Below are 14,628 nucleotides of genomic sequence, written 5' to 3'. Positions count from 1 at the left end.
GGAACAATGGATAATTCCTCTAAAACTCCCATGAAGCAAAAATATACCATATGTTAACACTAATTCCATTAAAATAGATTTACTATAGATATTCTATACTAGAAGAGTGTGAACAAATTTTACTACCATTTCAATTTGTTAAATCAATAAGTTTCAAATCGTTTAGAAGAACAATGCTAATTAGGCCTTTGGTTAACTTTAGACACTTATGTCTATGTTTTTGTTCTTTGTACTATGAACAGTGAATTCTTTGCTCTGCCCCTTTCTCCCTCCGCAGTGTAGGGAGCAGTCAATGTGGCATCCTGTAGCTCAGTGGTTAGAGCACTCACCTCACAAGTGAGAGACCTGGGTTTAATTCCAAGCAGGGCAAAACCTTAGACAAGTTTCCTTACTCCACATGCCTGATAATAATCCCTCAAGAAAAAAAAATCGTAAAATTGGTTACTTCAATCCAAGACTGTTTGTGGGACGCTGCTGTGCGCAATTGGGTGTTGCGTTTCGCCCACAAATATACAGTCAATTCACTTTACAGTATATTATGTGAAGTGATTTGAGACGTCTCAAAGACTTGAAAAGCACTATATCAAATGCCAGGATTATTATTATTACATTATAAAATGGAACAAAATGCCCAGCCTTGATTAATTTGTATTCTTACCTGTTTTTAATATGCTTGTTAATTTGGACAAAACCTGGTTAACCCAGACAGACAAAATGCCAAAGGGTTCCTGATATCTTCCCGTTTATAAAATTCATTATTAATATGTTGCCCTAATGTAGTAATAATGACAACCCTTGCATTTGATACAGCTTTGAGACTTCTCAAAGCGCTTTACAGAATATACTGTAAAGTGAATTGACTGTAAGAAATGGTTACAAAAAAAAGCATGGAATCTTAAGTGCACAGTATTTTCTGAATCTTACATGAACATTTGACATAGAAACAGAGAATGCTACAGAAGGAGGCCATTAGGTCTTTGAAAGAGCTACCAACTAGTTGCACTCCCCCCGCTCTTTCCCCAGAGCCATGCCAATTTTAAAAAAAGTTCAAAGCCAACAGCACCAGACTGCTAACAAAAACAATCATTTACATGAAGCTCAGATGTCTGTCTGATCTCTATAACATTGTAAAGTGTTAACACACAAAAAAATTATCTTGTGAATAAGCTTCACTTCTAGGAGCCATCTTAAATGTGGTGTTCCTGATAAAAAGAGTCTGCCTGGACTAAGTTTTCTTTGTTGTATATTTGAAAGGTTTCATTGTGCTCACAAATATCTTTTTTTGGCTTGTGGTCAGTTTTAAGAGAACAAGGTAAATTAATCCTGTATACTCTATTCCCTCATAATGAACTGCTCAACAAGGGCTTCCCCATAGGGTGGGAGGAAAATTGAAAGCCAAGTTTATTCTAGTCTGTTTTAACATGCATCTTGTGGCTGGTTTAAAAATGTCACGAGTGGAGTGCTGTAGCTCAGTGGTTAGAGCACTCGCCTCACAAGTGAGAGGATCTTGGTTTGATTCCCGGGCAGAGAGAAACCTTAAGCGAGTTCCCGTACTCCCACAATTTCTGTTTGCCTAGCAGAAGTAGGAACCCGGTTGTTAGTCCATTGGTGGATCGCCTTCTGGGTATAATAATCCCTTCAAAAAATAAATAATAATTTAGTCACTCAGTCCATGACTATTTGTGGGACGCTGCTGTGCGCAATTGGCTGTCGTGTTTCGCCCACAAAATAAACAGTCAATTCACTTTACAGTATATTCCGTGAGACATCTGAATGACGCAATCAGGCACTATATCAAATACAAGGGTTGTTATGGGACTATTATGACAGAGGTGAGGCAAATCATTGATCACTATCCCCATTTGGCTGGGGACCTAGAATTTGCTTAGTTCACAGAAGATTGGAAGAACCATACTCCAGCTAACATTTCTAAATTGAAACGTTTCTCTGATCCTACAGTGAATACATACAGCGCAATCCCATTTTAATGAGCAACCTTATAATATGGGGGTGAGGATTTATTTATCAAAAATTCTTCTTCAAAAATAATCCTGAATTGTTTTGAAGCGCAACAACTCAAGAAGTACAATATGTGAAGTACAATGTGGCCCAAAACACATTGCACACAGTGTGTGTGTGTGTACATGTGCAGTGAAATCGTTGGTCTTGTTGTCAGTATCATGATTTGTTGCAAGTGTTAACTGGTGATTATGCTTATTGTAAGGTGGGTTGTTATTTTATAGATCCCAACTACTGCCTTGCAATAGGGTTCTACTGTAATTAGTAGATATTAAAAAGGAAGCAGAATTTATATACATTTCAATTTCTGATTTATGACTTTGGTTTGCAAAATTTGTAGCTGACAAATCCCAAGTTTGAAAAGCCCTCCCAAAAAACTGCAAACTAACTAAAAAACTCTTCCATTAGAAGTTTATTAGTATTGTATTAGTCCTGTAGTAATAATAATGATCTTTATAATAATAATAATAATAATCCTTGCATTTGATATAGTGCTTTTCACGACTCCCAGACGTCCCAAAGCGCTTCACAGAATATACTGTAAAGTGAATTGACTGTATTTTTTGTGGGTGAAATGCGGCAGCCAATTGCACACAGCAGCGTCGCACAAACAGTTGTGGATTGAAGTGACCAAGTTATTATTATTTTTCTTGAAGGATTATTATCAGGTACCACTATTTGCTGTGTGTAATTGACTGTTGCGTTTCGTCCATAAAAATACAGTCAATTCACTTTACAGTATATTCTGTGAAGCTCTTTGAGATGTCTCGATGACGTGGTAAGTCACTATCAGATGCAAAGATTATTATTATTTGCCAGCTGTTCGCTATCTCTTTTTGAATCTCTCAAACTTTGTGAAGTCCAACGTCTTTAAAGCTACAAGTATAATGGGTATTCCACGGACCTTCAGTATGGAGTGTTTCTTCTGATACTGACTGGATTATAATTAGCGTATTATTATAATTATTATAATAAGCGGATTATAATAATTGGATTATTATATTTATAAGTGTATTATTATAGTTATAGCATTCAAACTATTATAATTATTATAAATAATATATAATATAATTATTTATAATTATTTATTTGTAATTATTATCGGGTGCCTTGATGTGCGGCAGCAGCAATCACCCAAGCAACTGAGCCGGCCAGCTTTCTGAGCGCATGCACAGCTCAATGATGTCTCTGGTGATCATGACCTTGAAGTGCAATAGCACAACCCAATATAACCTTTATAGCAAAGAATGTTAGAGGGAGATTTAATAGAGTTGTTCAAAATTATGAGGGTTTTGATACAGTAGATAAGGAGAAACTCCTTCCACTGGGAGGTGGGTCAGTTACCAGGGCACATAGATTTAATATAATTGGCAAACGAACCAGGAGGCAGATGAGACTTTTTTTTAACACAGAGAGTTGTTACGGTCTGGAATGCACAGCCTGACAGGGTCGGTGGAAACAGATTCAATAAGAACTTTCAAAAGGGAATTTGAATAGGTAGTTGGAGAGGAAAATTTTGCAAGGATATGGGGAGAGAGCAGGGGAGTGGGACTAGTTGGTAGCTCTTCCAAAGAGCTGGCACAGGCACGGTGGACCAAATGGTCTCCTTCTGTGCTGTAATATTCTATAACAACACCGGGTCGCATTCGCATTTTATGCACCCAAACAATCACATTATAATAGACCCAATGCATTTTTGTATGTATGCGTGTGTGTCTCTCTTTATGGTTTTCTATCTCTTTGACTTATCGTTCTGCTGCCAACTCCGTAAATGTATTGTTTGGGTAAATAAGTCACGGTCCTCGGAATCTTGCGCACCACTAGATATTTTTTTCTCAAGACCCTCCCTCCTCTTTGACCACGTCTTTTGCCACCCTCTTACCCACACCCTCCCTGCCCTTCAACCCTCCTGATCCCAACCCCCAGCTCGGGTCCAAATCTTTGACTGTCCAGTGCCTTGGGACATCCTCCCGACGTGGAAGGTGCTGTTTAAACGTCATTTGTTGTAATATTTTTGAATAGTGTTTGCATGACTTATCAGTGGAACACTCGTAGAATCCATTTAATTAGGCAAATCATAAAATGTGTGCACTGCAGCAGTAAAAGTTCTTGAGGAAATCTTCAGAATCCATCTGCTTCTTGTCATTGTAATTGGTCTGTCATGAATGATCAAGGCTCTGTTCTTCAGTTTTCTGGGACTTAAAGGGTCTTTTGTTTCTGAAAGCATTTTTTTCTCCATTCAACAAATTTCATAACAATTGTAATTTGAGGAAATTATAGGAATACATAACTGAGAAATGTGAACCAGTTTGGAGAGATTGGGTAAATGTATTCAAAATTACATTTTAAACAATTTATTTTGAAGTAGTTGTTTATGTTGTATGGTGGATTCCTGTTCTGTGGATTTGTTACAATGAGTGCAAATCAAGATTGTGTACAACTGAATTTTGTATGTTTTATTTAAGAAAAAATAATAAGACACAATTGGAAAGTTTATCATAAGAAAATTCATCAGTTTCACATAAAATTTACAGTCAATTCACTTTACAGTATATTCTGTGAAGCGCTTTGAGACGTCTCATCGATGTGATTAGGCGCTGTATCAAATGCAAGGATTACTGTAATAGTTTCCCTTGTGGATCATCAGTTGATGCATCGAGAACATTCAAACCAGAATCACAAATTGAAGTTTTTTCCTCCTCTTATTTGATCGAGGCTCTCTGTTGGAATAATGGGCCATTCTTACTGTCATTAATTGCCCTTAAAGATGGTGGGTAGGTTTTAAATCCATATTTAGTGACCTTACCTGACCTTTTATACTGTCTTCAGCCACTCTGTGGAACTCCCATTCCCGAGTCTCTTTCCCTCACCCCTTCCGTCCCCTCCTTTAAGGTCTATCTCAAGATGTTCCCCTTTGGTCGTGCCTTTTGTCATCTTCCCCCAATCCCCTTGGACCTCACCCCTCCTGAATCCAACCTCCATCTCGGGTGCAAACCATTAACCGTCATGTGCCACAGGACGTCCTCCTGAATTCAACTATCAAAATGCAATTTGTTGTTCTTCCACTGGGTATCAGTTGTGATTTCTAAACTGATGTATAACAACAACAAATTACATTTGTATAGCGCCTTTCACATCAGGAGGACGTCCCACACAGAGTTGTTAAGTTGCTCTGCCCCAGAAAGCTGTAGAGGCAGAATTAATAGAGATCTTTAAAATAGTTGACCAATAATAATAATAATCCTTGCATTTAATATAGTGCCTTGTCACGTCTTTGAACCATCTCAAAATGCTTCAAAGAATATACTGTGGAGTCCTGTAGCTCAGTGGTTAGAGCACTCGCTTTGCAAGTGAGAGACCTGAGTTCAATTCCAGGCAGAGGGCGAAACCTTGGGCAAGTTTCCTTACTCCACACAGAGCCTAATAATAATCCCTCAAAAACCAAAAACAATAATAAATTGGTCATTTTCAATCTACGACTGTTTGTGGGACATTGCTGTGCGCAATTGGCTGCCGCGTTCGCCCACAAATATACAGTCAATTCGCTTTACAGTGTGTTCTGTGAAGCGCTTTGGGACGTCCTCCCGACGTGAAAAGCGCTATATCAAATGCAAGGATTATTATTATTACTGTAAAGTGAATTAACTGTGTATTTTGTGGGCAAAACCAATGCTGATATTGAGTTCATATTAGTTGGTATAAAGTGGTATGGTAAATCGGCAGGTCATTATAATTAAGAAAAACTTGTCAAAATCTAATAAACTGGTGGAGCAGGCTGTTGGGCTGAACGGCCTCTTGTTATACTACGGCATTTTATGTTCTCTACTGATTTTCCATTGAGAAACTGGTTTGATGGTAGCGTTTTCCCCATCTCCCAAGTGACTATAGTTTTAGCCTCAACAGCGGAAGTACAGTATTTCTTGCTTTGTGCATTAGATTCCACAGAAGAAAAGGATATTTTTGAAGTTTTATTTTTAGTTAAATTCATCTGGGCTGGAGAAGAAAATTCTCTGGTCAAAAATGATCTGTAGATTTGTTACTATGGCAGATGTGTTCGTGTCTATCCACCGCAGGTACTTTAATCAGCACAAATTGATTCATTGCCAGGTTTATGTCATGGTTGCGTGTAAGTTTTTTTTGAGCTTGCCATAATTCCCTTTGCAATTAAAATAATTGCACGTAAAACACATTTCACTGTATCATTAAAAAAAACTGCTAGAGGGGGTTTCTTAATCCTTCCTGTTTGAAGTAATTAGTCTTTCAAAAGTGCTATCTTATCTTCACTTTCTATAAGAATAAACTCCCCATTACAACTGTTAGTCCATTTGTCCCCCCGGCCCAACCACCCCCAACACACACCCACACACGCAGACTAGCAGTTGACTATTCTGGCTTGTATTCACCATGTTCCTGGGGTGAAATCCTGAATAATGTTCTCTCTTCAAGATGCTCTCACATTAATAGTAATGCTTCCTGTGTCTGTATTTTTCCTGATGTGTTTTGACTACACAGCACCAGTCCTCTTCGGCCAGAGCTGCAAAAAAAGTTAACTCGTGCATAGCTGTGTTCCTTAATTCATTCAGTTTAGTGTTTGCAAAACTCAGACATCTTTTTCAAGCACTATTTCTAAATTAGCTGGAAATGTAGCATATTAAGTAGCCCCGACTCGTGGAGTCCTGCAACATAGTGGTTAGAGCACTCGCCCCGAGCAGGATTGCTGGGCTGGGCAAAATGTTGGCCAAGTTTCCTTACTCTACACACCTCTGTTTACCTAGCACTAAGTAGGAACCTGTTTGTTGGTCGACTAGCAGATCGCTTTCCGGGAGGTAATAATTTTCACCGGGGAATCAAACCCAGGTCCTCTAGTTTGATCTTTTTTTCCTCAGTTGAGTTTGGGGTGTTAGGGGGCAACAAAGGTTAGGCAGTAGGAGCAATTTCCTTCCTCAGTGCTGATCGAAACAACCATTCAGCAGTCAATTCCAGCTCCACTGTTGGATTGTCACCTCTGAAAAAAACGGCAGGGTTTGTACAACTTGCATAACATTGGATTGTACCATTCTGATATCCTGTGTTGGATAATTAGTGGAACATGTGAGGAAAATGGAATATTTAGTTTTAATGAAACACAATCCTGTGTGTTATCAAGAGATTTGAAAATACCTTTTAAATATCTTGTCCTATTTTAATTGCCACTTCAGTGACTCATCATCAAGAAATCTTGTCAAACTGTTTGATTAGTAGCGATTGGATTCTCTGCCTTAATTGTATTGTGGATAAACAAACAATGTGGGTAATTGGATGTCATACAAAACATAAATTGGTTGCTGTGAGCTAAAAATTGTTCCAACAACAACTTGCACTTAAAGCAGCTGTCACGTAGGAGAACATCTCAAAGTGCTTTGCGAGGACGGAGTGCGAGCACGAACAGTGTGACTGATGGGGAATAGGCGGGAGGTGACAGAAGATGCAGTCACAGAGAGAGGTTTTTGGATAGCCTTTGGAAATAGGGAAGGAGCCAGGTAGAGGTATTTAGGAGAGTTCCAGAGAGTGGGGGAAGAGTGGCAGAAAGTGTACCCACTGGGAGGTAGGGGACATAAGGATGGGGTCATAAAGCAGGCCTGAGCTGGCAAGGTAGTGAGGCTGCAGGAGATCCTAGAGATTGGGTGCAGCAAGATGGTGGGAAGATTTGAGGATAAGAACCAGGATCTTAAAGTCATTCCAGAGAGGTATAGAAAACCATGGAGACTTGCAATGCTGGGGGTAGAGAGAATGTGTATATTTGAGAGAATATGTGTATTTGAATGTTTGTGTCTAAACACTTTGAGACGTCTCGATGACATGAGAAAGCGCTATATCAAATGCAATGATTATTAATATAATAATACTATCACAACTATACTGTCAGCCCTTCTCTTTTTTTTGCCCTCTCTCACAGTCTCTCTCTGTCCCTCTCTCTCTCCCCACCCCACCCCACCCCCACCAAGTTTGTCTCTGTCTCTTTTATTTCTCTCAGTCGCTTTTCCAGGGGTAATAATCCCTTCCAAAAAATTAATAATAATTTGGTCACTCAATCCACGACTGTTTGTGGGACGCTGCTGTGCGCAATTGACTACCGCGTTTTGCCCACAAAATATACATTCAATTCACTTTACAGTATATTCTGTAAAGCGCTTTGAGACGTCTCGAAGACGTATAGGCGCTGTATCAAATGTAAGGATTATTATCCAGGTTCGTTGCTGGACTGGGTGAAACCATGGTCAAGTTTCCTTACTCCATGTGCCTCTGTTTACCTACCAGTAAGTAGGAACCCGGTCGTTAGTTGATTGGCAGATCGCTATCTGGGGATAATGATCCCTTCAAAACAGACAAAACGAAAAAGAAATTTGGTCACTCAATGCACGACTGTTTGTGGGACACTGCTGTTCGCAATTGGCTGCTGCGTTTCGCCCACAAAACACAGTCATTAGACTTTATAGTATATTCTGTGAAGCACTTTGAGACGTCACAGCCTTATGCAAATAGGTGGACATGTGTTTTTTGGGCATACAAAACAAATTAAATTTATATAGCGCCTTTCACATTGGGAGGACGTGTGAGAAAGGTGGTTCTCTAGTTTAGATTAATTGGTTGGAATCATCTAACTGAAATCCCACTATGGTAATTTGAGGTGATAAATGCAGCTGCTTATGTGTGAATTGTAAAACTTCTCCCTATTAATTTTCAGAATGGAGCAGATGATATTAAACGACACAGATGGTTCAGATCTGTAGACTGGGAATCAGTGCCTCAAAGGAAATTGAAGGTGAGCTTCTAGCAGTTTCACGCATGATGCACACAAACATCCGAGACCCATTTGTGTTAAGTATGCTTTGTGGCTCTGTATTGTAAGTTGATTTGATTGGCGCTGCAGTGCTTTAGATTCTGGAGATCACTTCCAGGGTGGCCTAATGGATAAAATGCCTCGATGTGGTGTAGCATTAAGCCATACAGATCCGAAGGTCACAGGTGACATACCTGTGCTTTTTGTTTTGTCAGTTGGGTTTCTGACACATGTAAAAACTCTTGACCATGTTTAACAGTATCAAACCACACTGGGTTCCACGGATATAGGCCGTCTACACATGGAAATGTTCCTGTGTCTGGAATGGAATGCACATTCCTTCCCTATTACTAGAATACTACACTACGACACTGTCAGACTTTCTTTCCTTTCTCTCACACTCGGTCTCAATACCACCAAGTTTGTCTCTGTTTCTCTTGTTTCTTTTCAATTAGTTTTTTTTGGTCAGTTGGGCATCTGACAAATGCAGAAACCCATCACCCTAAAGAGTCTCCAAACCGAACTGAGAATTCCATGTATCCCGTCTACACACGGAGATTCCAGAGAAAGATTGTTGGAATGGAATGCGCTCTCCATTCCATTCCAACAATCCTGGAGGGATGCATCCCGCTTACCAAGAGTATTAGGCGCAGGTTGACAAGAGCCAAGGCTTGGGGGACCCCAGAGTGTGCGTTGGGGTAGCTGCTGGAGGTTAACCAGTTAAAACCACATGTCTTGCCATTCTGAGCAGTGTCTGGCCAAGCTTCCCACTATAAAGTTGTTTTCATTCTGGCTCCAAGGTGACATGCTTGGCAACAGAATCTCAGAACCCTGTGGTGGCCTCTAGTATGATTCCTGAGCCAGGAGAGTCTGCAGTATTCCAGGGCACTCACTGCTGATGACAGCACAGCCCGGCCTGGCTCGTTGGCAGGACCTGGAGATGCAGACCAGTCACTGGGAAAGAGATTATTCCCACTTAGCTCCTGTAAGCCAAAGCCCAGAGGGGTAAGCTGTGTTTTAGCTGGTTAATGCTAGCAGAACCCGAACTCTGGGGTAAACTCGGGAATTAGTTAAGGAGGTTGCTTCCACCATTGGTATTCATCCTAGACACAGGAATTTCCATGTGTAGGTGATGAACACCTACGTTTGAGGTTTGGATATCCCATTCCTTTGAGAGGACCATGGAATCCTGCGTGCTTTCATTGGTAACAAGTGGACAAGTGGAAAAGGCTTAAAGCACCGAAATTCTCACACTGACTCAGTGGCTTTAAAGCTGGTAAAGATGGAGAAATTGCCCTTTTCAATTATTCCATGAACTGCTTGTTTTTTGTGTTGAACTTCATGCCTTGCTTTCGAATACTTCTTGATTTTCCTTGGCAATCATTCTAACAGACCTCCATCTGGATTATTGAACAATAATAAACTTTGCATTTGACTCAATGACTTATCACGTTGTTGAGTTCTCAAAGCATTTCACAGAATATAATGTAAAGTGTAGTATTTTGTGGGTATTTTGTGGGCAAAGCGCAGCAGTCAGTTGCACTCAGCAATATCCCACAAATAGCCATGAAGTGAATGACCAATTTTATTTCAGAGATTGTTGGCCAGGATATTGGAAGAAACTCGTTTCTGTTTTCGAATAGTGCTGTGGAATCTTTAACATCCACCTGAACAGGCAGACAGGGACTTGGTTTAACATCTCATTCCAAGATCAGCACCTCTCAGTTAATCAGTAAATCACTTTAATGGCTGTTTGTGGGACCTTGGAGTGTACAAAATGGCTGTCATGGTTTCCTACTAAAAAAAATTGCTACACTTATTTATTGTACAGCAAGTTTGCTTCAGATATCATCTTTTTGGGGTGTGGGGGGAATAGTACAGGACATGTTTTATTTTGAGTACTTTGATACCTAAAGGTCCAAAAGATTACTGTGCAATTCAAACCGCTCAACGGGTTTCTCAAATGAGAGAAATTCAAGACGACAAATTTCTCTCAGCTCATTCAATCACTGTATCCAAGAGATTATTTAATTATGTTTAACCAGAAGGATGTCTGCTTTCATATTGTCATTGGATCTCAACAACCACGGATTCCATTTACACAGCGCCTATCACGTCAGGAGGACGTCCCAAGGCGCTGGACAGTCAGGGATTTGGACCTGAGCTGGTGGATGGAATCAGGAGGGATGGTGGGCAGGAAAGGTAGGGGTAGGAGGGTAGCTGAAGGCACGGTCGAAGAGGAGGGTCTTGAGATGGGCCTTGAAGGAGGCAAGGGAGGGGGCGAGGCGGAGAGACTGTTGGAGTTTCAGAGGATGGGGGCAGAGAGGCTGAAGGCCGGACCGCAGATGGTGGGGAGAGCTGGACGGGGACGTGGAGCAGACCAGAGCCCGCTCAGCAGAGGGAGCAGACAGGTTGATATGGGGGAGAGGACAGGTTGATATGGTCTCATTGAATCTCTGAACTTTCAAGGTTACAGCTCGAGTCTACAATGCCCCGCTTCAACCTTTCACTACACAAGGCTGTTTGCACAATTCTCGTGCGTGTTGGCTGTCTATTTTTGGATGCAGTGGTTGAATGCTAAATACTATCTAGATTAGTGGCTGATCAAAGCTCACTGTCAACTCCCTCTTCAGTGTCTGTACGGCAGATCCAAGATACATTAGAAGAGCTCAATTTCAACAACTCTATTGTTCCTGCTCCAGTTCCTGCTCACATCAGCCTAAACTGTCTTTGTAGCTGAAACTGAGCAGAGGGTATAAGGAGCATTTTGATAACAGCCTTGCATTCTGTTTTTGAGAGAAATTATCACTTGAGTATTGCCTGGTAAATGGCACTGACTGAGAGAGAGATCTCTCTCGATTCTTTAATTGGATCTTTCCTCAAGATCCTCTGAGCTTCTGGCGAAGTTTTTGTTGTGGAACAGTTATGTTCAGTGGTGCCCAATTGATCTCTCCTGTGATTTTGCAATCTCCAGTAAATGCCAGATAACTCAACCCTAGCTAAACATGTCACTACCACTTAAGTCCCCGGTCACATTTATTTACATATTAATAATAATAATAATCCTTGCATTTGATACAGCGCCTTATCATGACTTTAAGACGTCTCAAAGCGCTTCACAGAATACACTGTAAAGTGAATTGACTGTATATTTTGTGGGCAAAACGCGGCAGCCAATTGTGCACAGCAGCGTCCCACAAACAGTCGTGGATTGTGTGACCACATTATTAGTGATTATTACGCCAATTATTATCCGCCAATCGAATAACAACTGGTTTCCTGCTTAATACTAGGTAAACAGAGACTTGTGGAGTAAGAAAACTTGCCTAAGGTTTTGCCCTGACTGGGAATCCAACCGTTTAAAATTCAATACAATAACAATCCTTGCATTAAGGAACATTCTTACAGAAGAAAGGAACATTGAACTTCTATTCTAAAATGCACAGTTTTGTTTTACAGCCACCGTTAGTACCAAAGTTGTCCCATGATGGTGATACGTCAAACTTTGAATCCTACCCAGAAAACGAGTGGAAAAAGATTCCAGCTGTGTCAGCCAAAGATCTTGAAATTTTTCATGACTTTTAATGTTTGCTCCTGGACAAGGTAAAGTGCATGTTTTTCCCAATGCCGTTAAGGTTATTGTACTTTTCAGCTTTCGTCTTTTTCCCCATTACATTGTGGAGTCCTGTAGCTCAGTGGTTAGAGCACTCGCCTCGCGGGTGAGAGGACCCGGGTTCGATTCCTGGGCAGGGCAAAATGTTGGTGAAGCTTCCTTGCTCCACATGTTCCCACAAACAGTCATGGATTGAGTGACCACAGTATTATCATTATTATTATTACTGCTGGGCACAATTGGCTGCCACGTTTCGCTCACAAAATACACAATTCTCTTTACAGAGTATCCTGTGAAGCGCTTTGAGATGTCTCAAAGACGTGATAAAGCGCTATATCAAATGCAAGGATTATTATTATAAGCTTTTTGAGACGTCTAGAAGACGTGATAAAGAGTTATATCAGATGCAAGGATTATTACTATTCTTTCCCTGGACATCAAAATTATGGACTGCTGTATGTATAATCAGTTGCCACATCTACCTACAGATAACCATAATAATCCTTGCATTTCATATAGCACCTTATCACGTTGTTGAGACATCTTAAAGCGCTTCGCAGCATATATTGTAAAGTGAATTGACTGTATAATTTGTGGGCAAAACATATGTGATGTACTATATGTAAGCATTATTATTCTAACTTCTTATTTCTTTAACTTTTCCTCCTTCAATCTGTGAGTTTTTAAAAGTCGAGCTTACTTTAAGTTAAACTTCTCAATCTCACTGCTGTTTCAGCCAAGATAGTGTGGTTACATAGATGGCAGTGTGAACCATCTGTTATTTCAGTTTAAAGTAATCACTTTCTTTCCAAGGATATGTGATTGAAGGGGGTAAATTCAGAACAAATCTGCGGAAGCACTACTTCAGTGAGCGAGTAGTAAACTTATGGAACACAGGCTCCTTTGGGAGACAATCAAAGCAGAAAATGTTTCAAGAACAAATTAGATAGATTTCTGCTAGAAAATTATACCTGGGGATACAGTGTATAGTTTGGGACATGACATATCAAGCGAGTGCCAGGATGGTGGAAGGTAACTAGATGGACCTTACTCTTCTTTCGTCTGGCAAATTCTTATGTTCTTATGATATTGGTGAATTTAAAGAGGCTAATAAAGAAAAGCTGCGCTGAAAGGTGATGATTTAGAATTTTTTTTTAAATGTTTAATTTTTTTTCATATACTATTACTAAAACTACTAATTCTTGCACTTGATATAGCGTCTTAACAAAGCACTTCACAGAATATATTATAAACTGTAGTGACTGTATTTTGCGCTCAGCAGTGTCCCACAAACATTCGCGGCTGTTAATACAGACCCGTAGTTTAGCTCTTGTGTTTGGTTGGAACCCTATGTTGATTCTCTTGTATATATTACACTGCAGAATATATGTGTAGATGTGGTGAAAAGATATTGTAAGTATTGGGTGTGACTGGGCTTTAATTTTCTTGAATAGTTGGTTTGAATGCAAAAAGCAAAGCTTTGACTAGCAAATGGATTAATTAATTAATCTCTGGTGTTCCTTTTTGTAGATGTCAAATGTCAACACTGCTGTGAAGGATGTGACCAAGGGGGAGATGCTACATAAGAAGTATTGACCAGCTGACGTGGGTTTGTTTGTGTTGGTCCGCTCAGCTGACTCTGGCCTTCTGTTTGTCCCTCGTGCCCTCCGCTCCACCATCGGCGGCCGTAGTACCTTCAGCCTCTACACCCCGAAACTGGAGCTCTGTCCCTCAATCCCTCTGCCTCCCCACCTTCAAATCCCGCTTAAAGACCTTTGTTTTTGATCGTGCTTACGGTCACCTCGCCCCTCGCTCTCCCCAGGCTTGGTGTCACTGTCAAGAGCTCCGGGACGTTACACAGCGTGAAGCACTATGTAAATGCAAGTCGTTGTTGTTTTCTCTACGTGGCCTTTGCCTAGACGCTCTCGTTCAGAAAGCACATTCAAGGTCCTTGGTCTTGACAACGTTTGACTTCACAATCATTTGCTATGACTGAAAGATTACATAGAAATTTATCAACTGGATTATTTTTACATCAATGGCACAGTGCACATGATGTAAAATGAATGACTTGATCGTTTATAGAGATTATTGCATGTCTATTATGAAAACTATTTTTAATAACTGGAATCAGATTTTGCTTATCCCGAAGCCTATTTTTAGTGGGCGGTGAATC

The 14,628-nt window shown here is 40.4% G+C and overlaps 1 protein-coding gene across 1 annotated transcript in view; it reads left to right on the top strand.

Moving 5' to 3' along the window:
- The window catches only part of prkx (protein kinase X-linked), a 66,938-nt gene extending 52,711 nt beyond the window's left edge, over window positions 1-14,227 (top strand). The window contains exons 7-9 of the mRNA XM_042334289.1: window positions 8,744-8,821; window positions 12,299-12,442; window positions 13,983-14,227. Of these exons, the coding sequence (XP_042190223.1) occupies window positions 8,744-8,821; window positions 12,299-12,424 (204 nt within the window). The 3' untranslated portion in view covers window positions 12,425-12,442; window positions 13,983-14,227. The remainder of the gene's footprint in view (window positions 1-8,743; window positions 8,822-12,298; window positions 12,443-13,982) is intronic.
- Window positions 14,228-14,628: the final 401 nt, after the last annotated feature.

Source organism: Callorhinchus milii, unplaced genomic scaffold (assembly GCF_018977255.1).
Source record: "Callorhinchus milii isolate IMCB2004 unplaced genomic scaffold, IMCB_Cmil_1.0 Scaffold4, whole genome shotgun sequence".
Lineage (NCBI taxonomy): Eukaryota > Metazoa > Chordata > Chondrichthyes > Chimaeriformes > Callorhinchidae > Callorhinchus > Callorhinchus milii.
The sequence above is the reverse complement of the archived record's forward strand: the minus strand, read 5'-3'. Positions and strand labels throughout refer to the sequence as shown.